Below are 27,432 nucleotides of genomic sequence, written 5' to 3'. Positions count from 1 at the left end.
GACAACAGATTACAAACATAACACGAATATGAACATGAACTGAGAGACCTCTCTTGTTGGCAGCTCCTAGCCCACCTTGTGTTGGGTGGGCACGTATATTAATAAATGTTTGTCTCCGTCGAGGGAGTCTATACATTCTGCTCTTTGCCCAGTGGCACTCGGGCTGTTACAACTTGGCCCTACATACAAACCTTTCTCCAATGTCCTTCCCCAAAGTCCTTTCTTACAAAGGTATGTATGCTTAACATTTGCACAAAAATAATGTAATAATTATTAAATAATATTGAAAATAATATTGATCATTTAACCCAATTTTTATACCACTGGTATTTTGGATAACAAACAAAGTGGTAAATCTTTGCAATGTAGATACTGTGAACCCTGGTTCTTCTAACAAACGGATTATAAAGACATCTGTGTGGGTACATTTGTGACACTCAGTAGTCTGACTGAAAGACGCGGTCAAAGTCCGACTTCTCCTGTTGCAAGCACACAGTGTTGTGAATAGGATGTATCTTAGACTCTTGGGGGAGCCCTGTTTAGTAACTGGGATACATGTCTGATCATGGCTTGTACAGCATCTTCAGCCTGTAGCTCTGAAGTGTATGCAGCATGTACCCAATGCCTGCTTGCCTAGAGCTTGTCTAGTTTGGCATGCAACATAGTAGCAGAGGAGAGTAGCAGCTGAAATCAGTTGCTTTATCTCAGTCACTGCAGCTACAGTCTTAGATTTATTTTCAATATTCAATATTATTTTCAATATTCAACAGTCTTTTCAATATTACCATGTGGATAATCCAGTCTATAGGCTCTGCAACATTTCATTCATGTCTGTCAATTGATCCTTAACAGCAATCTTCAAGGTTATTGGGATGTTCTGTGGTACATGTTGCACAGATGGAATTGAGCTGCTGCTCTGTCAGGGACCCAAGTTTTCCAGTATCAACCTTATGAAGTTCAGCAGGAATGGTAAAGTTTATCTGTCTAAGGCACTCACATGTGGAACCTGACAATAACTGGCTTTGATCTGCATTAACAATCTTAAAGTCCAGGCTATCATTCACCTTTAAAATGTGTTCTGAACAGTCCAAGAGACTTCATTATTTGACCAGTCTAGCCTTAGCTTTATTGTGGCAAGCATCACTGATTTGTCTTAGCCTGCTGTTCATGTATCAAGCTACCCATCTGCCACATGTTTGTCGGTCTCTGCCCATATATTTGAGGCGCATAGATCATGTCCAGTACAAGACGTTGTTTTGCTTTTGAGAGGTGACACTGACTGTTTTCTCCTTTACAGTTGGGTGTCTCAAACGTGCTAACCACTATCACGTCAAACCAAAAGGAACTTGTAAACTGTCCAGCTTCACCCCCAGTCCATAACGCGGAAGGTTCGTGTTGGGACATTGTACTGTCATACCCACAGCAGTAGAAATTCAGTTTAAGTAGGAGCACTCACATTATGTGGGAGATACAGGGACGATTAGGACGACTTGTGAAAATGTTGACTATAAAGCGGTAGGAGTGGAAGTTTTGAATTTGAATTTGCCTGAATGCGCTTTACCTGTATAAAGTTGCATCCAGTGCAACGTGCAATCTATATGCTACTGGTTAGCTCGTTGGTTGGCCAAACCTTTAGTTCTGACAGAATGACGAATTGTTTGTGAAAAATTAGTTCCTCGAACACTTAAAACGTCTCGCTTTTCTCCTTTCAGGTTGTTGAGCACCGTGGTCCGAGCATGTCCACTGCTTTCGATTAAGCCGACGCGGGGACTTGTAGACGAGAAGCTTCAGATCGTCGTGAGGAATTTAAGACCAAAACAAGACGTGACACTTCACTCTGTACATCAGTCAGAAGATAAGGATTTTTGGGAAGCCTTCGGACACTATGTCAGCGACGGCAACGGCACCGTGACCGGTTAATATTTATACTTTAATTAACAGTTTTGCTACATATGGTGACAATAAATGACATACCCACTTGGCTACATAGCCAGCGAAACACGTCTTTTAGGTTGTGAAAAACAGCTGGTTTAAATTGTATGAAAATGCTCCCTGCAAAATATTAAGTTGTTTGGGGGCATTGATGTATATCGTGTGTCAGAAATGACAGTGAATGACTGCTGCGTGTGAATTACGTTTATGATTAGGATTGAGTACATTTATGACTTTTTGTATGACGCATGTGTGCACGCAGTGGCAAAGGACGCCAGTCTGAGCGGCACCTATGTAGGTGTGGAGGCCATGGGACTGATGTGGAGTCTTCGGCCAGTGCCAGGGAGTCGAACAGGACTGAGGTCTTCTACACTGCACTACACCTGTGTATAAGTTATGTGTGGGGCTTCAGTGGTCTATACACAAGGATGGACATCATGACTTTAGTTTGCACATAAAGCAGCAGGTTGAAAGTGTGACTGTTGTATTTATATGAAGAATCGTGAGTCTTTCTAGGTTAACAATCATTGATAATATAATGCCTGAAGCTATGAATAGTCCTTTTATAACTTGCTTTTCTTTCTTTTTTCCCTCCCTCTCTGTTGTCCATTCATGCATTTACACTTCATTTAATTTAGATTCCGAAAGAAAGATGTCCTGTCACCACTGGTATTCCACATTTCTGTGCATGATGGACATGTTTCTCAGGGTTTTACTCAGCTCACGCCATTAGAGAGCCTTGTTATAGAGCGATGGTACATGGCTCCAGGTGTACGAAGATTCGATATCAGAGAGAGAGGTGTTCGAGGAACTTTGTTCATACCTCCAGGTACAAACAAAAACATATACAAACACATTTGCAAAGATTTACTCTGTGAGAGAAACTGTTAAGAATTGCTGACCCTGTGCATGATACAAATGATACCTTTTTTCATATTTAATTGCACAATTGGTGCATGTTGCTTACTTAATTTTGCATAAAACTAAAACTATGAGGTTAGTCCTCATAGTAATGTAATTGGTCATTTGAGACGTCACAGCACTTTTTATACACAAAGGCCAAGAAGCAGAATTATACATATTGCCACAAGTAGCGAGAATCAGAATCGTCTGTGTGTGTGTGTGTGTATCTCCAGGCCCTGGCCCATTCCCTGGTGTGCTGGATATGTGGGGAGGGGGTGGTGGACTGGTGGAGTATCGAGCCGCCCTCCTGGCATCACATGGCTTTGCATCAATGGCGCTGGAGTATCTGACTCCTGGTGAATTAAAAAAACTAAAGGCTGATGTCAATTACTTTGAGGTAATTCCCTTTGTTCTCTTTCCTTGACACACATATTCAACACATGGAAGCAAGATGTGATTCTCTGGGCTGATAATAATTGGTCTTACTTGGACATGCTTTAAAAATATTGTCAGCACTATTCATGTAGGATATTCCGAATGCAGTTCTGAAAACAAACACTATGTGTTAGGAACATAGACCTAACACCTAATTCAATAAATCTGTGTTGAGTGTTCTTTGTTTGTTTTTTGTGCTGTAGTGCTCTGTGGTATTGTGTTTTTATGGATTTACCTGCATGTCATATAGTCTCTTGGTATAGATTTGTAAGCACAGACCATGTGACCAGCATAGCTGGTTTCATATGAATGAGTTGTGAAAGGGCTGTAAAAAACATACTAGCAAGCAGAGTCCAACCACTAACCTTTTGCCTTCAGTTAAAGTGGTGTGCATGCAAACAAAAAGAAGTTTGCCCTCTAAGGGTAACAAACAAACATTGACATTTCTAACATTTCAGTATCTGGATAACATGCATTTAAATGCAGCGTTCATGCTGTTGGTTCAAGTTTTTGGTTTCCTGTCTTCGTAACATAAATAGATTGATACTGATGACTGAACATTTGCCAATTGGAATGAAAGTTTGTCTGTGTGTGTGTGTGTGTGTGTGTGTGTGTGTGTGTCTGTGTGTGTGTGTGGGTGTGTGTGTGTGTGTGGGTGTGTGTCTGTGTGTGTGTGTGGGTGTGTGTGTGTGGGTGTGTGTTTGTGTGTGTGTGTGTGTGTGTGTGTGTGTGTGTGTGTCTGTGTGTGTGTGTATGTCCTGTAGACAGCATATCAAATCCTGCAGAATCATGACATGGTGCGGAGGGACAGGTTGGCTCTGTGTGGTCTCTCGTTTGGTGGCTGTATCACCCTCTCTATGATTGTCTACTCCAAAATCATTCAGGTAAATTTCATGTACTGCCACAAAATAACCATGCATAATACAAACACTGAGACACAAATTGTAATACCTTTTATGTGTGTGTATGTGTGCATGTATTTGTGTAGCCCCAGTGTTGTGTGTGCATCAGTGGCAGTCATATTCCAGTCATCAAAAAGTCTTTGGATGAAACCTTTGAAGACATAAGGAAGTAAACACTCAGTTTATGTCATATTATTAAGGGATATATTTAAACAATTGAACAAGTGGGAGTGTGTTATGAGCCTGATCCTCTACTTTTAGGGTTGCTAATGATTAGAAAAAAATCCTAAACTTATAAAAGTGCAACATCTTTTCAGTACCTTTTGTGAAATGTTTGTTCTTTAAAGTCTAGATGTGTCCATTCATTGATATCTTGTAATAAGTAATTATTTCTGTCTCCAAGAAGGCAATCAAATAAAATGTCCTACTACAATAATGTGACAAACCTATCTTAAAATGTGTAATATTATACAGTCATGTAGTTAAAATATACCATGTTCTGGAACAGTGCAGAAATCTTTGTTACATTGCTGCTCCAACAACTACTTCAGCTAAAGACATGGTGCATCAGGGGTGTTATAGCAGGAAAACAACAAAAAAAGGTAGCAGGTAGAATTTTGTATGCGCATGCAAAAAGGCAAATAGGCATTGTATTAAATTATTAATGACTAAAAACAGGGATTAAACTGAAAATGAAAGATGGTGATTCTTCTCCCATAAATAAAGCCAGGAAAGCCATCATGTCCTCATCTGTAAATACACCTAATTAACTGGATATCATTTTGTTTGAAACATGGCTTAAATAATCAATAAATCATTTTTTTCAATGATTCTTTATATTCTGAAGAATACTAACACCTAGTGGACTAACACTTGGATGAATGAGACATTCTGTATTAAATCTAGTATAAACATTGCCGCTTACATGTGGGGTTCCTGCACAAAGGAGCATAAACTGATTTATTCAGAGACTATAAAGCAATGCAATTCTTCATTTCATGTGAACCATACTATATAGAAAAACATGTAGAATAACTCCAACTCTCAGGCAAATCAGACTAAAAAATTGGTTCTTCTGCAGTCGATTTTACAAATACCTTCCTAACATTGTACAAAAGGCTTACAGTTTATAAAGCAATACAAGTAATGTTAATTTAAATGAAAATAAGAGAAGTGTAAATAAATAAAAAACTAATCATTAAAATAATTTTTGTTATTTCCTAGGGTTATTGCATAATTTGTATGTATTAATCTCTAAACTTCTGTTAATTGTGTATTAGGTAAAAAGGTTGCTCGGTATGATGTTGTTGTTTTTTTGCGTCAAACAGCTCTGCTCACTTCACTGGTGGCTTTGGTGTGTTTTATTGTTTTGCCTTCACAACATTCAACCTAAATGTTTTCAGAGTGATGCTAGCTTTAGAATTTGATGTGCATCTGCAGTCTTCACATTCTGACCAAGTGGGCTGCAGGTCAAATGTTCTTATGAGTCATCAACTGTTGTGTTGTACAGGTAGAAGTGCTAACTATATGATTTATTAATTGATTTGTATTATGTTTTTAAAATGAAATTATGACTTTTAGACATATAAATAAAATTCGGATAGAGAACAATCAGCACATCTGGAGAGACATTACCCTGCCTGTCCCAACAGATCCCACCTTGAAAGTGGATGTAAGTTACATAATAATTATTCTAAATTTCATATGACTTTATTAACAGTCCTCTTGTTAATTTGGGCTTCAGTGTAGTTTTTATTGTAAAATATTTTCAAAGACATCTGGGTGTGTAAGAAATTTGGCTGTGTAGGATATTTGAATGTATTTGTATGTGTTTGTCTATAATGAAGTATTGTATAACATGTAGGTTGCCCGCGTAACATGTCCAGTGCTGTTAGTGGTCGGTGGTGATGATCAGAACTTGCCCACTCTGGAGGCTTCTGAAGATGTAAGATCACACCTGTGTACATCATTTACAGTTCCATAACACACATACATAACCCATAGGACAACACAATATATTATTTTACTTGTTATAGCAATATTGAGATTTAAGTTACATAGCATCCATTGCCGCATGTCTGTTATAATACACATTCATCCCATTTTGAACCAAAAAACTCTGGGTCCTCTTTTCAATAAGCAATGCCATTTGTCCAGTATTTCCATAGAAGGCCATAACCAAGATTAAAAAATATTATGTTCTAAAAATGTGACCTAGATTCATTTTCATACCAGCTATATTATATGCTAGATATGTTAGCTCATTTACTAATACATACACATTGAATCAACAAAGTGATAAACCCAGATTTTCTCAATTTCATGTAAATTAGTTGTGAAGCCAGGTTGTCTTTGGTTAACCTGCCTAGCTAGCTGTCTTCCACACAGATACACTGAGACCCCTCGCCAAGACACATTATGGGAATCAATCCTTATATCAGTCATTGGGTCAAAATGCTTCTAAGTCTAAATAAACCAGCATTTTAGTATATACTCACCAATCGCTTTATTAGAAACACTGTAAGTGGATCACTAAGGTCTATAGCCCTTGGTCTTGTCCCATCCTCTAGCCCTTTCTGGTCAGTTTTTGACCATAGAACCCCTGTTAGCTGTGTATTTTTGTATGGTGGAATACCCTCTTAAATCAGCACTGACACTGATGTATAAATCCCCCCACAACACTGCTGTGCCTGGTAAACCTGAAGTAGCACAACAGTCACTACTGTGCTACTTCCATGTCAGTGTATTTGGATGTTGTGAGAATGGCACAACACCCAAATAATATCCACTCAGCAGTGAACCTGTGATAAAAACAGGATGTGAACATCATAGAGGGTAGCTGGAAAAATGTGCATGACAAGATAGGCCCAGTGTCTGTATAAAACCTGTTTAAAATGCATCTATAAAATAAAGTGTTGGGGAGGGCTATAGATTTAAATATTCAAGATACCAAAAAATCCACATTTCAAAGCTCATGTTCAAAATCGCAACTCTAATGCACAGTTGAGTTGAACATTTGAACTGAGTTCAGATCAGTTTTGAGTTATGACTTTGCACATGAACCATTTCAAATCTAGAAAATGTAGATTGAAATGTAGATACAAAGGTGAAATCTTTTTCTGGTGTTAATGAATAGTATGTAGATTTGAGGTGATATTAGGTGTCTTGAGGATAAGAACTGATTGACTAACCTGACCACATAATCTCTTAATAAACTGACCCAAATATAATCTGTACATATGGTTATGGTTAGGTTAGGCATCATCTCATGATAATTGTAACTCATGGTCCATTTCCCTTAGATACAACACATAATGGAAAAGGCAGGAAATCATCACCTGCTCCAAGTCCTCATCTACCCTGGTGCAGGTCATCTAATTGAGCCGCCATACTCACCACACCACCGGGCCACAAACTTCATAGTGCAAGAAGGCAAAGATAAAAGTATACATACACACTTTTTAATATTACACTTGTTCACGCTGAAAAATAAATAAATATATATATATATATATTTATATATTTATTATTATTATTATTATTATTATACACGCACACAGACAGATCTTGCTTTCTGATTTGTGTGCGTGTGTGTGTATGATCACAGTACTCTTGCTCTGGGGTGGACAGGCCAAGCCACATGCAGATGCCCAAGAGGACTCATGGGAAAAACTTCTGGCCTTTCTACAGCAACACCTGTATCATGCAACTCCACAGGCAGAACTGTAGTGGTGCATTATTTGTATGGATGAGTATTTGTATAGAGAAAACCTCTCAAATCATTTTAGAAGAAAAAATTGTAGTATGATACCTGTGATTTTTCAGTAATACTATTTTTGGAATACTTAAGTAAGGTGTTGTTCTTAGTTTAGTAAAGCCCAAATTAAAAATGTTAAATGGTTTATTCACTATAAAATAAAATTTATACACTATGACCTGTATCAGTATATGAATCAAGGTATGTTTTGTGAAAATCACTAATAATTGCATTATAAATTGTAATAATGCACATGAAACACCTTGTTAATACTTTGTTATGCAGATTAACATAAATTAATAATATAAATTCAAATGTTGGTCTATAATTAGTCACATTGTTCATAAAGGTTCCAGGAAGTGACTTCTGAGTTTTTTTGGTTCAGTGCTATTAAGCCTTTAATGATTCAGTAATAAAGGTATGCTCCAATTTCTAAAATAGTAAAATAATAGCAAAATAGTAAACACATGTACAATCCCATACATCTGCCCCATGTCACTGCATCCTCATCTACACCAGCAGTGAAGATGTTTCAGATGACCACAGAAACAAGAAGCACTTCATGACACCTGGTACAGATGGCTTAATAATGTCTGCCTGTGCCTGTATGTGTTTTATGTGGTTGGTTAAGTGTAGTGGGTAACAAGACTGCTTCTCCTATGTAGGATTGGGATTCAAGCCCTGTCTGGGCAAGTGCTCTATGCTGTACCAATAAAATTCTTTAGGTAAGATTTCTACACTTGCCTACCCCTGTAACATGACTGAAAATTGCAAGTTGCTCTGGATAAGAGCATCTGCCAGACATGTTTGTAAATGGTTGTGTTGCTGTGTGTCTCAGATAGGCTGGTGCTGATATTGCATGTGTGATACACTCCTTTGACCTATGACATTGCAAATTGGTTTTACAACAACACAATTGCTGCAGCAAACCACCCCCCCCCCCCCTTACTTCACTGTGAGGACCGAGGTAATAAAAGAGTGTTAGCAGGCAAAAGAGGCCTAACATTGCATTAGACATATTAATAAAGTAAAACATAAAGGAGTATAGAGTGTCTTTGTCCTTTCAGAATGATTTGCATACAGGGCCTCTGTAGAGGCCTCTGCAGGCTTTAGTAAAGGATCCTGGGTAGGTTTTGGTGGACCTCAGGGTAAGATATACGACCTCTCCACCAGGCTCAGGATGAAAAAACAGACTTCTTTAGGATAAGGTCAAGAAAAGTCCTCCGTTGGAATGTGGTGGTAACAGGTTTCAGCTGGTGTGGGTGTTGAATGTTAGTTTGCAGATGTTGACAAATGTATTGTTTCGATGTAATGGTGGCGAATGCAAACCCTAGTACATAAAATGGTGGGGTGAATGCATAATCAATTCTGACCAATGTATAAAAATGTGGGTTCTTTGATTGGTTGTTAGACATTCTCTGGAGGGTGCCTCATTGATACTTGTTAACATTATTGGGCAATAAAAGATGGACCAGCTATTCTCTTTAACTAATTCTGAAGTCTGCATATTCATTTTATATTTGAATGTTTGACTTTACAACTAGCTGTTTAGGGATTTAGGAACAACATCTATTGGTGGCCCTGTACTACGGGGACCTTTGGCTGTGGACCCACACCGTTATCAGCACCAACTGACGGATGGCCTAAGCGCTGCATTGTTCTGTGGATGAGGTTTGAAATTTCCAAAGCGTGCATTTTGAAGGTAAGCAAACACCTTTTAAAAGTTCTGCATAGTTGGAAATTTCAGACCTTTGTTCACAGAATTTTGAAGACGTTGGTTCTAGGGGTTAGAGAAAATGCAGTGTTGGTGAATGAGAATAGACTGTTAAACTTTATAACATTTTACAAAAAAGAGTAATAGAAAAATGGCTGGGGTACAAAAATGAAAATAATGGTGTGAAAAACCCATGCTATAAAAATGTAATAAGTGATAGAAAAAAACCCGGCTCATTAAAAAAACAGTTAACTATGAGATGAGAAAATGCGCAGAGAGATAAATGAAAAGGCTCAGAGCAAAAAGGAAAAAGTGCACAGAGGGATAAATGTTAAATGTAGTTCATTTCATTTGTCTAAAGTCTTCGTCTGTTTGTCGTTGTGTTTGTTTAAAAGTGAAGTAAATGGTGTAATGATTGGATCTGAAGAACACATGAAATAAACTTATGGGTATTAATTATTGATTGAAATATAGGGAAGTTTGACTCATTACTGGTTTGAGAGACTTCTGTTGGGATAGAACTTTGGCAGTCAGAATTGGTGAATGCCAAACTGGCTATTGACCGAGTAGCACAACTTAAGTAACATGGAATCCGCTTTTCCCCACTTGTGATTAAGGAAGCGAAGGTGCTATTGATAGTATTGTTTTACTTGTTGTTTAGCCAACTATCATTTAAAGAAAAAGGGAAAAGGGAAATGATGTGTGAAAGAAGACTCGCTATATTACTACTGGTAGCCAGAAGCAATTAATTGAGCCCAGGATATTGTTGAGGTTGCCTAAGATGAAAGCTGTAACAGTGAAGAAAATAGTGGCAGTTTTAAATTGGAACGTGATGGCTGTTTTTAACCCTAGACATTTCAGAGTTAATCAGCTTCAGGAACATCGAGATTGGGAATAATAGGATAAAGTTGATTGACAAACCAGAGACATAGCTTTATAGTGTATAAGGGTGTTAGTGTGTATAGACATAGGTCTGTAATACATGTTTTTAGTAAAGAGGAAAATTGTGGATACAAAGGAAAGTAATTGCTTGGGGGTGAATGTTGTTTGGTAGATGAGAAGATAGTAGGGGGTGATCAGCTGTATGACATTTTATCATCAGATATAAACTATTAAGCAGCTGTATCACGTAGTTTTAGAGATGGAAGTTCCGAGTGGAACATGTTAAGATTATTTTAAATATGTCCTCTTAATTATCAATATACATGATGATGTTAAAAGGAAGAAAATGTACAATACTGTCCCTGGTATGTTAGATATAAAGTGGCAATTTCTTACACATGAATAGCTTAGTATCTGATATCCAAGGGGGGTGGCTACTAATTTAGGATAGTTGAATATTTAAGGAAATGATTAAATTGGGTTACATTTAAGTAACAGCAAAAGCAGATCACGGCTGTTGGAAATTTAATGTTATAAAAAATAAATAATATTTGAAATGATGAACATATTTTAAGATGATAACAAGCAAAAAAGTGTGAAAATTACAAGAGTACTAATATTGTATTTTAGCAGGCTACTACCGTATAAGCGAACTGCGAAAGGGAGAGGAAACTGAGAGTTCTAACAGCAGTAAAGAAATTCAGTAGGGGGAGAGAAAATGAGCTTCTTCAGACACACCAAGACGACTCCTCGGGAGAGAAAGTGAGCTTCTTCAGACACACCCAGACGACTCCTTTCAGCTGAGGAATCTCCTTACACTCACATACAACTGACAGAAGAGCCAGTCACATACACACACAGCTCCATCCAACTGACAGATAAGAACAGCAACACCCAATAAATACTAGTAGTAATTAGAAAATAAGACTATTTAAATAAATAAAACTATTTTTATTTTATTGTTTATTTTTGTTTTATTCCATTTGATTTATTTTATCATTCCACTCCATCATTTCATCAAATAAGATTATGTGGAATAAATCAGTAAAGCAGAAAATAGAAGAAGGAAAGACACCCCATAGCTTAATTCTATTAGAGGGAATAGGCACTAAGAAGGAACTGGAAAGTCTTATGAAGAAATAAAACAAAATGACTAGCAAGAAAGAATAGCAATGGCCAATGAGAGGATCTGGAATACAGGCAGAAGAGTGAAGCAGAGGAGAAATGTGAACAACATTTACAACTACAGAAAGAGATACCACCCCCATATACCCCAAGACAGAGAGTTACATCAGACAAAGAGCTGAGTTGAAAAAAATGGAAAAGCAAGTGAGGAGGAGACATGAAAGTATGTTGAGAGAGTTGGATAAAGTGAAAGCTCATCATGAAGAACAAAAAGGACAAAAAGTTCAAAGACAGCATGGAAGAGAAAAAGAGCTTCAAGAATTCAGAGCGTTCGCAACAGCGATGACCAAGAAGATTGCTGGAAGGGAAGAGAAAAAGCTAAAGAAAAAACTGAGGTCCGAATACCGAATACAGGAAGAAAATGTAATGGACTTTATTGAAGAAAACAGTGATGGTGAAGATGAACAACCACCCAGATGATCTGCAAGATTAGCACAGAAATATCCAGTTACAGCATGTTCATTATTATATAAAGGGCACAAACGCACTTATGTGCCATGGTCATTTATGGGTTTAAAAGGACTGATTGAGCAACTGCCAAACTTCAATAGTGGAGGTCAAAGATGGATTACAGCCTTTGAAGGAAACACATCAATTGCATATTGGAGATATAAAAGCTATCTTGTCACAAACAGTTGGAAAATGATGGATGGAAAATATTTTCTCAATGGCACCAATGGAGAACCAAATCAAGAATGGATGGGATGATATTCCATTCGACCCACACAGAAACAAGATGTGGGATGCTAGTAGACAAGAATTTCCATCAAAGATGGATCCCAGTCAGCTAGAAAACATGGAACTGAAGTCAGGAACATGTGTCAATGAGTACATCAATACCTTTCAAAGAAAGTGGCTGGAGGAAATGGTCATCATGGAATCAAAATGAAATGAATCAAATACACTTTCAAATGATGCTCAAGAAAAACCTGCCTCAAGAAGTGCAAGATGCATAGGAAGAATTTTTAGGTTTAACTGAAAAAGAAAGAAGAAAACAGAAGATGCAACAACTGTAACTGCTGTAATAGTTAAGCCACAAATTGAGACCCCAGTAATGCCCCATCCAAGTGACACCATCTCTCAAGCTGCAAAGACAAAGAGGTAGAGAACAAAGAGACCTGTCAACATGCCACCAAATGGTGTGTACCAGCAAGGTAGAAATCAACAAGTTCCAAAATTAATAAAAGGACAGCAAGATCAGAGACCTCAGATATATTGCCGGACGTGTGGGCAACCTGGACATATAAGCTGCACATGCCCCATTGAAGGATGGTATTGCAGGTGCCCAGGGGCCCTAAGGGGGTGCACTTGGAATTGGTAACTTCATCCTCATCGGTAGAGTAGCCCAAAGTGCAAGTTTCAGTTAACGGTCTGCAAAAATCTCTGTTCTTGGTAGATACAGGTGCCACACACTCAGTGATTGAACCAGAAGGCGATCACCTTCCCTGTCCAATGAGCAGATCAGGACACAAGATTTCTCTGGGAACACAAATATTAAAATTTACTGAGCTGCTAGAGCTGGCCATCAGTACACAAAATCTAGCAATGCCAGTCCACATGTGTCACTGATAACTACAAAAGATGGACAAGCAAAAGATCTGGGATCAAGTGTGATTTTCAAGCTAGTGACTAGAAATCTTACACATCAAGCAATACCGTCTGAACACTCAGAAGCTTCTGATTAACAATTTCCATTAGATTTTTAGAGTCTATGGCAATGGCTGGGAAGCAGTCATCCGATCACCAACCTACGTTGACAACACAGTAAGGGTGTGAGCCAAGCGCCGCCCATACTGCTTCGCTGACTACCAGAGCTGCATTGAACTTAGAAAATGTTTGGGACCAAAACAATGACTACGCTTCTGTGGTATCCATTTCATCATGCAGGACTGTATGGATTTTGAGGTTCCATATGTGTCTTGATTGATTTTGTTATTGCAACCCCACTTGTTTTTATCAACAACCGGATAAGGTTAAGTAGGGGAAAATTTGCGTACATGTGTCAATCACACACCTGTGATAGGATTAAGAGGCACTAACATATCACATTCGATCAATGCCACAATAGTAAAAGGACTAGGACAGAATAAACGGAGTGTTATTCACTCTTTAAGAAACTTGCTTGAAGTCTTCAGGGAGCAGTTAGTGGTTAATGCATCCATACACACTGATAATGTATGGCCGTCACATGCCAGTTATACAGCCCGGACCATAACAACAGATAATTGTATTGTGTGTGCTAAAAGTAGATCCCAGCCAATGATATGGCCTCTTCCCTTTAATTCCACTGACTGTAATGATCATAAACCTTGTCCATTAAGGTGTTTACTGTACAGAGGTAGCTCACACTTTGTTAAAACCATGAAAAATATGTCATCCTCTCAAACGTTTATTGAACAATAAAACACTATTCTTTCCCCAGAGCCATACCGCATCATTGATGAAAATCGATCTGATGTGAGGGCAGTATGGACCAATTCAATTATATTTCCTCATTGTTTTATTCTACAGGAGGATCTGGTCACAGTATATGAAAATTTCACAGGTTTGTGTAAAAGGATTTTGGTTGTGAATCATGCCAGTCGAACATTTTGAGGTATTTTAATGCTAGTGGTCATTTAATTGTTATATAACAAACTGACCATCCTCTTATTGTATTGAGGGGTGATCGTACCAGATTTTGTTTGGGTATGTAGTCATGACAAGCTGTATATAACATTGGTAGTAGGATGGACAAGTCTTTGCGCAAGGGTGACGTTAGAAATTCCCTTTTCTATGATTTCTGTCACTGAGAGTGCATTGAAAGGACACAATAATCATCCTATTCATAAGTTTGCTGTGGTATTACGTAGTGTTGTTGATAAGGTATGCATAGATGCCACTGGGATTCTTAGAGGAGTACCAGATGAATTTAAGGCCAGATGCAGGCTTTGAGTCTTCCTTGTTTTGCTGGGTTACTATTAATAAGAATGTTGACTGGATTAACTATATTTCTTATAATCAACAATGGTTTATTAATTACACCCATTATGCTTTGTCAGCTGTGGCTGAATAATTATAAGCCTCCTATTTAATGGCTTGGCATAAAGGGTGGCTTTGGATATGCTGTTGGCTGAAACAGGTGGTGTTTGTGTTGTTTGGTGAATCATGTTGTATATTTATTTCAATCAATACAGCACCTGATGGATCTGTTACAAGAGCATTGTCTAAATTCGAGTCATTGCACAATGAATTAGCTGCGAATTTTGGTATTAATAACAGTATTACTGGATGGTTGGATTCAATGTTTGGAAAATGGAAACATATCATTTTAAGTGTCTTTTCGAGTGTAGTGGTAGGGATGGCCTTGCTTGCATTATGTGGGTGTTGTGCTATTACGTGTATCAGAGGTCTAGCTGTGAGAGAAGTTGATAAGTCACTATCATCTCAGATGTTTGTTGCTTATCAAGGTATAGTGATGCCACCAGTATATGGAACGCAGGTACCCTGCTACGTCACACCTGCATCTGAATATTCATTTCAGGTTGGCAGGGGTCTTGATACCCTTGATGATTTTGTGTCATTTTGACCCATGTTATGCTCTGAACTGAGCTTTTGCTACTTAGTGTAATATTGTTCTTTGTGTTTATTTTAGCTATGAAAGTTTCACTTATTCACTTCATATGGTTCATAAGTTTACCTTGTTCCACTTTGCACATGACAGACTGCTGATTTACTGATTTGATCAAGGGGACTGGATGGGCACAGGTTATTATGGGTTGGTGAATGGACAGGATGGGGGAGTGCCTTATTGGTGGGCAATTGGTATGGAAAATCTAGCCAATGGGCTGACATTGCCTGAGTAATGAGTGAGTGATGATAGTCAATTGAGGAAGTCTTGTGACCGAGCACATCTAGGATCCTGGGTGTACACTGGGTCAACCTAAGGCAGGCACTCACGTGGTACTGACTTGAGCTCCTTGTGGAACCCTAAGTCCACATGTCCCTTGATGTATGGTCAGAACTAATGATTCATCTGGAGGCTAATCCTTCTGCCTCAGTTTCCAGGGTGTGGCCTCCATCTTTAGCAGTCTCATAAATGCACAGTATGGGTTTTTATACTGTGGAGTGGGGGGAATGAGATGAGCTTTATCAAGTGTTTATTTTGTTCATTTTGTTCATTTTTATTTGTTCATATATGTCTGTTTACTTTTGTTCACTTATATATTCACATATTTTTCATGTGCTTATGTTATTTAGTTAAAAACCATCTATATATTATGTAATTATAGGAAAAGCAGAAACTGCAGGAGATTGCTTGACTTGTTAGAAGTCGTAGCTTAGCATTAGTAAGTGGAACACATGTACCTTTACGTATTCCTTTATAACTGTTCATGTGGTGTTCACCTCACATCAATGTGTTGACACTATCAATAACAGAGATAACTTAGTGTAGCTACACACAGTATTAAATTTGCCATGAAGTACCTTATACATATTGGGATATGTGTAATCATACCAACCCTACAAATAGACTCTATATGTGGTTAAACACATGTTAAAACATTTGAAAAGAGTAGCATAAAAATAGTAGATTGGTTCGTGACACAAAGTCAAACATTGCATTAGACATATTAACAAAGTAAAACATAAAGGCCTCTTTAGAGGCCTGTGCAGGCTTTAGCAAAGGATCCTGGGTAGGCGTTGGTGGGCCTCAGGGTAAGATATTTGAACGTATAGGATATAGGATGGTACAGAAAAACAGTCTTCTTTAGGATAAGGTCAAGAGAAGTCCTCTTTTGGAATGTGGTGGTAATGGGTTTCAACTGGGGTGCGTGTTGAATGTCAGTTTGCATATGTTGACTAATGTATGGTTTGGATGTAATGGTGACAAATGCAAACCCTAGTATGTAAAATGGTGGGGTGAATACATAATTGATTCTGACCAATGTATACAAATGTGGGTTCTTTGTTTGGTTGTTAGAAATTCTCTGGAGGATGCCTCAATAATGCTTGTTAACGTTAACTTGCAATAAAAGACAGACCAGCTATTCTCTTGAACTAATTCTGAAGTCTGTATCTTCATTTTATATTTGAATATGTAACTTAACAACTAGCTGACTGGGGATTTAGGAATGACACCCCCCAGACAATGGGTGATTGTCAGCTGGCTAACGACCTTAACACATTCTACTGCCGGTTTCAAAAGCCAGGTACCACACAACTATTGTGTGACCACAATCCACACCTCATCAGCACCCAGCTACCCACTCAGCCTGCCCTGAAGATCTGCAAGGAAGATGTGCGACACCTCTTCAAAAAACAAAAAGTGAAGAAGGCATCTGGGCCAGACGGAGTTTCACCCTCTTGTCGTCTGCAAGCCTGCGCGAACCAACTTTGCACCTGTCTTCACAAAGATATTGTTATGGAAAGATGTGTGTGTGTGTACATACAGATATTGTAAAAAGTGTGTAAATATTGTTTTGTTTAGTACTTTGATGTTGGATACTTGTGGTAGGGAGTGACTGCCGTTTTTATTGGGTGTGGGTTTTGCCTTTGTATCAGGCAGTTTGGAAAGTCTGTTGTATGTTTCTTCTGTTTGTTCAGATTATTTATCTAGTTTTTTTTGTCATTATTGTGGGTCACTCCTGAAGACATTACACCAATATGATTGTTAATAAATAATATCCTCTGTAAAATACACCAAAAAAAATGATTTTTTGTGCTTCCATTTGTTTTGTTGTGATTCACTTTTTACAACTTGCCATCTCTTTGCCATTCAGTGTAGTGCTGACTATTTCAGCTCATCCATCAAAGCTGGTAACAACCACAGGTAATCACTCCTCTCTAGCTCTTTTTACCTTTAAGAAGTTAATGAATGTATATTTTAGATCCATAGATAAGTCTACTCTTTCTTCCAGCCTAATGGTCTATCCCCACTTTGTCCTGTATGCATGTATCTGGCAATGTTGATGATCTGGCAGAATCTGGCAGATTGAGATGAGGCTCCTCATCACAGATAAATATGTATGTTCTTCTGGATGACAGGCTTTCTGTTTCACCCGCTGATTCTCTGCTCCACTGTATGTTTCTTTTTACTCTTTGAGTCTTTGCATTTGCTTTTTTCCCCTTTTTTAACCATTTGTTACATGAACCATCACACACGGAATCACAGTGGAATTTGAACTTGCAGAAAATTCACAAACAATAACAAACAGTGTAAATGTGGGTATGGGGATATTTGCATTGGTGCAATGTATGTTTGTGTGCAATGTCAAAAGTGTGATTGTTGGAGTCCAGGGACAACCCTTTACATTTGGGCTGACGGTTTTACCTGAAACTTTGATTTTACCATATGGCCAAGGTTGTATATAGCTTCAGCTCCATTTCATTTTGTAATACAAGATGTGCTTACAAGGAATCCTAGACACTTCTCAGCTCTGCTATCTGACCTTCTAACTGCACTTGTGTAACGGCCTGAGTGCCGCAGAGCAAGGAGTAGGACTCACAGGCTCTCTTGACCTAGACAGACATTTATTATACACACACGAAAGCTGAACATATCGGCAATCACAGAAGACCAGGTAGGTGAACACGGACAACAGATAACAAACATAACATGAATATGAACATGAACTGAGAGACCTCTCTTGTTGGCAGCTCCTAGCCCACCTTGTGTTGGGTGGGCACGTATATTAATAAATGTTTGTCTCCATCGAGGGAGTCTATACATTCTGCTCTTTTCCCAGTGGCACTCGGGCTGTTACAACTTGGCCCTACATACAAACCTTTCTCCAATGTCCTTCCCCAAAGTCCTTTCTTACAAAGGTATGTATGCTTAACATTTGCACAAAAATAATGTAATAATTATTAAATAATATTGAAAATAATATTGATCATTTAACCCAATTTTTATACCACTGGTATTTTGGATAACAAACAAAGTGGTAAATCTTTGCAATGTAGATACTGTGAATCCTCTAACAAACGGACTATAAAGACATCTGTGTGGGTACATTTGTGACACTCAGTAGTCTGACTGAAAGACGTGGTCAAAGTCCGACTTCTCCTGTTGCAAGCACACAGTGTTGTGAATAGGATGCATCTTAGACTCTTGGGGGAGCCCTGTTTAGTAACTGGGATACATGTCTGATCATGGCTTGTACAGCATCTTCAGCCTGTAGCTCTGAAGTGTATGCAGCATGTACCCAATGCCTGCTTGCCTAGAGCTTGTCTAGTTTGGCATGCAACATAGTAGCAGAGGAGAGTAGCAGCTGAAATCTGTTGCTTTATCTCAGTCACTGCAGCTACAGTCTTAGATTTATTTTCAATATTCAATATTATTTTCAATATTCAACAGTCTTTTCAATATTACCATGTGGATAATCCAGTCTATAGGCTCTGCGACATCTCATTCATGTCTGTCAATTGATCCTTAACAGCAAACTTCAAGGTTATTGGGATGTTCTGTGGTACATGTTGCACAGCTGGAACTAAACTGCTGCTCTGTCAGGGACCCAAGTTTTCCAGTATCAACCTTATGAAGTTCAGCAGGAATGGTAAACTTTATCTTTCTAAGGCACTCACATGTGGAACCTGACAATAACTGGCTTTGATCTGCATTAACAATCTTAAAGTCCAGGCTATCATTCACCTTTTAAATGTGTTCTGAACAGTCCAAGAGACTTCATTATTTGACCAGTCTAGCTTTAGCTTTATTGTGGCAGGCATCACTGATTTGTCTTAGCCTGCTCTTCATGTATCAAGTTACCAATCTGCCACATGTTTGTCGGTCTCTGGCCATATATTTGAGGCGCATAGATCATGTCCAGTACAAGACGTTGTTTTGCTTTTGAGAGGTGACACTAACTGTTTTCTCCTTTACAGTTGGGTGTCTCAAACGTGCTAACCACTATCACGTCAAACCAAACGAAAGTTGTAAACTGTCCAGCTTCACCCCCAGTCTACAATGCGGAAGGTTCGTGTTGGGACATTGTACTGTCATACCCACAGCAGTAGAAATTCAGTTTAAGTAGGAGCACTCACATTATGTGGGAGATACAGGGAGATTAGGATGACTTGTGAAAATGTTAACTCTAAAGCGGTAGTAGTGGAAGTTTTTAATTTTAATTTGCCTGAATCCGCTTTACGTGTATAAAGTTGCATCCAGTGCAAAGTGCAATCGATCAGCTACTGGTTAGCTCGTTGGTTGGCCAAACCTTTAGTTCTGACAGAATGACGAATTGTTTGTGAAAAATAAGTTATTCGAACACTTAAAACGTCTCGCTTTTCTCTTCTCAGGTTGTTGAGCACCGTGGTCCGAGCATGTCCACTGCTTTCGATTAAGCCGATGCGGGGACTTGTGGACGAGAAGCTTCAGATCGTCGTGAGGAATTTAAGACCAAAACAAGACGTGACACTTCACTCTGTACATCAGTCAGAAGATAAGGATTTTTGGGAAGACATTATGTCAGCGATGACAATGGCACCGTGACCGGTGAGTATTTATACTTTAATTAACAGTTTTACTACATATGGTGACAATAAATGACATACACACTTAGCTACATAGCCAGCTAAACACGTCTTTTAGGTTGTGAAAAACACCTGGTTTAAATTGTATGAAAATGCACCCTGCAAAATATTAAGTTGTTTGGGCGCATTGATGTATATCGTGTGTCAGAAATGACAGTGAATAACTGCTGCATATGAATTACGTTAATGATTAGGATTGAGTACATTTCTGACTTTTTTGTATGATGCATGTGTGCACGCAGTGGCAAAGGACGCCAGTCTGAGCGGCACCTATGTAGGTGTGGAGGCCATGGGACTGATGTGGAGTCTTCGGCCAGTGCCAGGGAGTCGAGCAGGACTGAGGTCTTCTACACTGCACTACACCTGTGTATAAGTTATGTGTGGGGCTTCAGTGGTCTATACACAAGGATGGACATCATGACTTTAGTCTGCACATAAAGCAACAGGTTGAAAGTGTGACTGTTGTATTTATATGAAGAATCGTGAGTCTTTCTAGGTTAACAATCATTGATAATATAATGCCTGAAGCTATGAATAGTCCTTTTGTAACTTGCTTTTCTTTTTCTTTTTTCCCTCCCTCTCTGTTGTCCATTCATGCATTTACACTTCATTTAATTTAGATTACGAAAGAAAGATGTCCTGTCACCACTGGTATTCCACATTTCTGTGCATGATGGACATGTTTCTCAGGGTTTTACTCAGCTCACGCCATTAGAGAGCCTTGTTATAGAGCGATGGTACATGGCTCCAGGTGTACAAAGACTCGATATCAGAGAGAGAGGTGTTCAAGGAACTTTGTTCATACCTCCAGGTACAAACAAAAACATATACAAACACCTTTGCAAAGGTTTGCTCTGTGTGAGAAACTGTTAAGAATTGCTGACCCTGTGAATGATACAAATGATACCTTTTTTCATATTTATTTGCACAATTGGTGCATGTTGCTTACTTAATTTTGCATACAACTAAAACTATGAGGTTAGTCCTCATAGTAATGTAATTGGTCATTTGAGACGTCACAGCACTTTTTATACGTTAAAGCACTGAAACAGAATTATACGTATTGCCACAAGTAGCGAGAATCAGAATCGTCTGTGTGTGTGTGTGTGTATCTCCAGGCCCTGGCCCATTCCCTGGTGTGCTGGATATGTGGGGAGGGGGTGGTGGACTGGTGGAGTATCGAGCCGCCCTCCTGGTTTCACATGGCTTTGCTTCGATGGCGCTGGAGTATCTGACTCCTGGTGAATTAAAAAAACTAAAGGCTGATGTCAATTACTTTGAGGTAATTCCCCTTGTTCTCTTTCCTTGACACACATATTCAACACATGGAATCAAGATGTGATTCTCTGGGCTGATAATAATTGGTCTTACTTGGACATAGTTTAAAAATATTGTCAGCACTATTCATGTAGGAGATTCTGAATGCAGTTCTGAAAACAAACACTGTGTTAGGAATATAGACCTAACACCTAATTCAATAAATCTGTGTTGAGTGTTCTTTGTTTTGGTTGCTGTAGTGCTCTGTGCTGTTATAGTCTCTTCCTACAGATCTGTAAGCACAACCATAGTTGGTTTCATATGAATGAGTTGTGAAAGGGCTGAAAAAAACACTAGCAAGCAGAGTCCACTAACCACTAACCCTTTACCTTGATTTAATGTGGTGTGCATACAAACAGTTTACCCCCTAAGGGTAACAAATGAAGAATGGCATTTCTAACATTTCAGTATCTGGATACCATGCATTTAAATGCAGCGTTCATGTTGGTTCAGGTTTCTCGTTTCCTGTCTTGGTATCTTAAATAGGTTGGTACTGATGACTGAACATTTCCCAATTGGAATGAAAGTTTGTCTGTCTGTGTTGTAGACAGCATATCAGATCCTGCAGAATCATGGCATGGTGCAGAGGGACAGATTGGCTCTGTGTGGTCTCTCGTTTGGTGGTGCTGTCGCCCTCTCTATGGCTGCCTACTCAAAAATCATTAAGGTGAGTTTCATGTACTGCCACCAAATAAACATGCATAATACAAACACTGAGACACAAATGATGATACTTTTTATTTGTGTGTAGCCCCAGTGTTGTGTGTGCATCAGTGGCAGTCATATTCCGCTCATCAAAAAGTCTTTGGATGAAACCTTTGAGGACGTAATGAAGTAAGCGCTCAGTTTGTCATATTATGGGATATATTTAAACAGTAGGACATGAGGGAGTGTGCTATGAGCCTGAGCTTCTAATTTTAGGGTTACTATTGATGGGGAAAAAAAATCCCAAACTTATAAAAGTGCAACATCTTTTCAGTACCTCCTTTGTAAATTTTTTATTTATTTTTTTGTAAATATAGATGTGTCCCTTCATTAATATCTGGCAGTAAGTAATTATTTTTTCTCCAAGAAGGCAATCAAATAAAATGCCCTAATACAATAATGTGAAACTTATCTTAAAATGCATAATATTATACAGTCATGTGTCATCATACGGCCCCTCCTCCCAAAAGCCTGCGTGTGTGTTTGCATGGCCACGTCCTCTCATGTTTCTCAACTGATCCTTGTTCTGTGTCATAGTGAGCGAATATAAGTCTCTTGTCTAGGTATGGATGTTGTCTATGTTTAACCATATGATATCTTATGAGCTACGTCGTCTTTCTTACGTGTTTGAATAAATGTATGTTTCTGTTTCACGCAACTTGTAGTTAAACTTGTAGTTAAAATGTATGTTGTTAAAATGTACCTTGTTCTGTAACAGTGCAGAAATCCTGAAAACACGAGCTATTAAGTAATTCAGCAAAAGTTACACGTATCTCCAATCATTCCTGCTCCAACAACTACTTCAACTATAGACATGGTGCATTAGGGGTGTTGTAGCAGGAAAGCAACAAAAAAGGTAGTAGGTAGCATTTTGTACCTGCATGCAAAAAGGAAAATAGACATTGTACTAAATTATTATTGACTAAAAACAAGGATTAAACTGAAAATGGAAGATGGTGATTCTTCTGTTCTCCCATAAATAAAGCCAGGAAATAAATAAAGCCATGTCCTCATCTGTAAATAAACCTAACTAACTGGATATCATTTTGTTTGAAACATGGCTTAAAAGATCAAGAAGTCATTTTTTTCAGTGATTTCTTCACATTCTGAAGAATTCAAACACCTAGTGGACTCACACCTGGATGAATGAGACATTCTGTATTAAATCTAGTATAAACATTGCCGCTTACATGTGGGGTTCCTGCACAATGTTGAAGTTGTAAACATTTGGCCCTTAATCTTATCTTAATTTAGTATCAGGACAGTATCTTTGCCAACTTAAAATAAGAATAGCTTACGTTCAAAAAAGAAAATACTCTAAGATATAACTTGTGAATTTTATTTCCTGTTACTTAGTTTTGGTATTTATTTTATAACATCCAAAGTAGCACACAAATCTGGCATTTTCAACTATTTGGACGGTTCAGAACACATCTGCATGACAGATATGCATCTCATAAACCAGTGGCTCATCTACTGTATATATCTATGCTCAAACACAGTCAATTCAGCTAATACTAGTGAGGTAATCACACTTAATGTTATATAGCTAACTAGCAAGCCAGCAGCAATTCATTAGACTTGGTCGTTTTCCAACTCCCTGCTACAACTGCAGATTCGCATCGTGAAAAAATGTTTCTGTAGTTCACAGGCTGATGCTGAGGCTCATGAAGTTGAACCACTTTCTGGGGACGGTAGCTCAGGTTGACTCCTCATGCCCATAGTTATCTAGGTAGCTAGCTACTAGCAGGCTGAAGAAAGCATAACACACAAGACAACAACCCCTTCAAAATTATACTTGAGGTCAAGATGTTCTGGATAGCTAGATACTTAGCAGGCTTGCTCAATGAGGTGACGGACTGAATAAAACAACACTGAGACAAAAATGCAGAGATGGTGATAAAAGTCATGTTAATTTCAAATGAGAATAAGCACAATGTAAAGAAGTGAAAGTGAAAAAAAACTAATCATTAAAATAATTTAGTTATTTTCTAGGGTTATTGCATAATTTGTATGCATTAATCTGTACACATCTGTTCAATGTGTATTAGATAAAAACGTGGCTCGGTAGGACTTGTTTTGGCATCAAACAGTTCTGCTCACTTCACTGGTGGCTTTGGTGTGTTTTATTGATCTGCCTTCACAACATTCAACCTAAATGTTCTCAGAGTAATGCCACCTTCAGAATTTGATGTGCATCTACAGTCTTCTTCACATTCTGACCAAGTGGGCTGCAGGTCAAATGTTCTTATGAGTCATCAACTGTTGTGTTGTACAGGTAGAAGTGCTAACTATATGATTTATTAATGGATTTGTATTATGTTTTTAAAATTAAATGAAATTATGACTTTTAGATATAGAAGTAAAATTCGGATAGAGAACAATCAGGTCATCTGGAGAGATGTTGCCCTGCCCATCACAACAGATCCCACCTTGAAAGTGGATGTAAGTTACATAATTTACAGGACTTTATTATTTTTATTACAGTCCTCTCGTTAGTTTGGGCTTCAGTGTAGTTTTTTTTATCGTAGAATATTGTCAAAGACATCTGGGTATGTAAGATATTTTATTTGTTTATAGGTTTGAATGTATAGGTATGTGTTTGCCCATAATGAAGTGTTTGTATCACATGTAGGTTGGACAGATAACATGTCCAGTGCTGTTAGTGGTCGCTGGTGATGATCAGAACTGGCCCACTGTGGAGTCTGCTGAAGATGTAAGATCACAGCTCTGTACATCATTTACAGTTCAATAACACACATACATAACCCATAGGGCAACACAATATATTTTACTTGCTAATTCAATATTGAGATTTTTTACATAGCATCGATTGCTGCATGCCTATTATAACACATTGACCCCATTTTGCACCAAGAAATTCTGGGTCCCCTTTTCAATAAGGAATGCCATTTGTCCAGTATTTCAATAGAAGGCCATAACTAAGATGAAAATATTTCATGCTCTAAAAATATGATCTAGATTCATTTTCATTTTGTTACACCAGAGTAACAAGAATAACTGACATGATTAATGCTAGATTATATGTTAGCCCATTTACTAATACATTCACATTTAGAATCAAAAAAGTGATAACTCAAAACAGGATTTTCTCAGTTTCATGTAAATTACGTATGAGGCCAGGTTGTGTCTTTTGTTAATTTACCTAGCTAGCTATCTACCACACAGATACACAGACCCCTCGCAAAGACACATTACAATAATGGGAATCGATCCTTGTCAGACATTGGGTCAGAATGCTTCTTCTACGTCACCAGGTGCTTTTGGAATAAACCAGCAGCTTAGTATACACTTACCAATCATATTGTTAGAAACACTTTGTAAGTGGACCATTAAAGTCTATAGCCCTTGGTGGTGGTTCAGAAGTTTTGCCTTGCTCTAGCCCTTTCTGGTCAGTTTTTGACCATAGAACCCCTCTTGGCTGGGTATTTTTGCGTGGTGGACCACTCTTAACTCAAAATTGACCCTGATGTATAAATTCCCTCCACAACACCGCTGTGCCTAGTAAACATGTAGCAGCACAACAGTCACTACTGTACTACTTTCATGTCAGTTTATTTGGATGGTGTGAGAATGATACATGACCCATATACTATCCACTCAGCAATAAACCTGTGAAGCTAACAGGATATGAATATTGTAGAGGGTAGCTTGAAAAATTTTTATGACAAGATGGGCCCAGTGTCTGTATAGAAACTTTAAAATGCACATATAAAATAGTGTTCAGAAGGGCTATAGATTTAAAAATCCACATTTCAAAGCTCAAGTGCAAAACCACAACTTCAGAACATTTCCTTCAGAACAGTTTTGAGTTGTGACTTTGAACGTTAACCATTTCAAATCTAGTAAATGTTGATTGAAATGTAGATACAAAGGTGAGACCTGGGTTGCTTCTTTATCCTCATACATAAATGTTCTGGTGTTATTGAGTATGACGTGAAATTAGATGGGTTGTGGATGAGTACTGATTGACTAACCTGACCACATGATCTCTAAAACTGATCCCGACATAACCTGTACATAAAGTTAGGGTTAGGTTAGGTATCATCTCATGATAATTGTACCTCAGGGTCCCTTTCCCTTAGATACAACAGATAATGGAAAAGGCTGGAAATCATCACCTGCTCCAAGTCCACATCTACCCTGGTGCAGGTCACCTAATTGAGCCGCCATACTCGCCACACCACCGGGCCACAAACTTCAGAGTGCAAGGCAAAGGGAAAGGTATATGTGCACATCTTTTAATATGAAACGTGTACTCTGATATATATTATTATTATTATTATTATTATTATTATTATTATTATACACGCACACACACACAGGCAGATCTTGCTTTCTGATTGTTATATGTGTCAATGACCACAGCGCTCATGCTCTGGGGTGGACAGGCCAAACCACATGCAGATGCCCAAGAGGACTCATGGGGAAAAATTCTGACCTTTCTACAGGAACACCTGTATCACGCTACCTCATAGGCAAAACTACTTTAGTGGTGCATTTTTAATTAAATTAAAAGCTCTTAAATGGTTTATTCACTATAAAATAAGCTTTATCCACTGTGACCTGTATTAGTACATGAATGAAGGTATGTTTTGTGAAAATCACTAATAATTGCATTATAAATTGTAACAATGCACAATAAACACCTTGTTAATACCTTGATGTGCAGATTAACCTAAACGAACAATCAAATTCATATGTTGTATGTGAGGTGGGCACACAACATGGCGCCGCAGATGACGACACTGGTGTGGAGTTCTTTAATGTTTGGTTTGTTTATCCATAGTTGTGTTGTCACATGTGAACCAAACAAACTCATATACAGTGCAGAAGTTTTCTTAAATATCAGGCAGTCCATGCCATGCGGTATAGACTCGTGGCTCATGAAACTCTGGCAGCATATTGCTGCCCAGCGTCCATATTGTGAACCTTTGTTCTTTAGGGAACAAAATGGATAAACTTTCACTGCTTAACAGAACAAACGAGGACTTGCAGAGCAGACCGTGCTACAGAGCTCTCAGGGAAAACAAGGAGGCTGAATCTGTTTTTGCATTAAAAGATGTTGGTGTACGGATGTAACTTTTAACAAAATCATGCAGTCCTAACTTAGAATCGCGTTTACACATAAAGTGTAAACCATTCTACTGTGCACAGGAGTTCTC

At 38.4% G+C, this 27,432-nt stretch overlaps 1 protein-coding gene and 1 pseudogene across 3 annotated transcripts; both read left to right on the top strand.

Moving 5' to 3' along the window:
• Positions 1-1,382: 1,382 nt before the first annotated feature.
• LOC118241644 (peroxisomal succinyl-coenzyme A thioesterase-like) lies at positions 1,383-8,664 on the top strand. Of its 2 annotated transcripts, none has more exons than XM_035527878.2 (11): positions 1,383-1,515; positions 1,713-1,915; positions 2,195-2,294; positions 2,571-2,761; positions 3,069-3,232; positions 4,035-4,154; positions 4,259-4,341; positions 5,754-5,844; positions 6,037-6,117; positions 7,475-7,616; positions 7,803-8,664. In XM_035527878.2, the coding sequence occupies exons 1-11, from the start codon at positions 1,460-1,462 to the stop codon at positions 7,922-7,924; spliced, it is 1,353 nt and encodes a 450-aa protein (XP_035383771.1). In that variant the 5' UTR covers positions 1,383-1,459; the 3' UTR covers positions 7,925-8,664. The 2 variants fall into 2 exon arrangements, with proteins under 2 accessions (XP_035383771.1, XP_035383770.1); XM_035527877.2 differs by having other exon boundaries at positions 7,780-8,664.
• A 9,489-nt stretch (positions 8,665-18,153) lies between these two features.
• Positions 18,154-27,032, top strand: LOC118241643 (acyl-coenzyme A thioesterase 1-like; annotated as a pseudogene). The gene is made up of 14 exons (XR_014126149.1): positions 18,154-18,273; positions 18,439-18,517; positions 19,132-19,248; positions 19,577-19,667; positions 19,991-20,186; positions 20,467-20,566; positions 20,845-21,035; positions 21,343-21,506; positions 22,089-22,208; positions 22,293-22,375; positions 24,601-24,691; positions 24,882-24,962; positions 26,353-26,491; positions 26,636-27,032. The product of XR_014126149.1 is annotated as an acyl-coenzyme A thioesterase 1-like (transcript).
• The last annotated feature ends 400 nt before the right edge of the window (positions 27,033-27,432 follow it).

This window comes from Electrophorus electricus, chromosome 11 (assembly GCF_041902795.1).
Source record: "Electrophorus electricus isolate QZ-2024a chromosome 11, ASM4190279v1, whole genome shotgun sequence".
NCBI classification, from domain to species: Eukaryota; Metazoa; Chordata; class Actinopteri; order Gymnotiformes; family Gymnotidae; genus Electrophorus; species Electrophorus electricus.
The sequence above is the reverse complement of the archived record's forward strand: the minus strand, read 5'-3'. Positions and strand labels throughout refer to the sequence as shown.

Bases quoted from the DNA above. Each gene is read 5' to 3' on its own strand.
- LOC118241644 (XM_035527878.2), top strand. From the start codon at position 1,460: ATGTGGGAGATACAGGGACGATTAGGACGACTTGTGAAAATGTTGACT. The intron at 5,845-6,036 runs GTAAGTTACATA...TATAACATGTAG, and splicing joins ATCCCACCTTGAAAGTGGAT to GTTGCCCGCGTAACATGTCC. The intron at 6,118-7,474 runs GTAAGATCACAC...CATTTCCCTTAG, and splicing joins CTCTGGAGGCTTCTGAAGAT to ATACAACACATAATGGAAAA.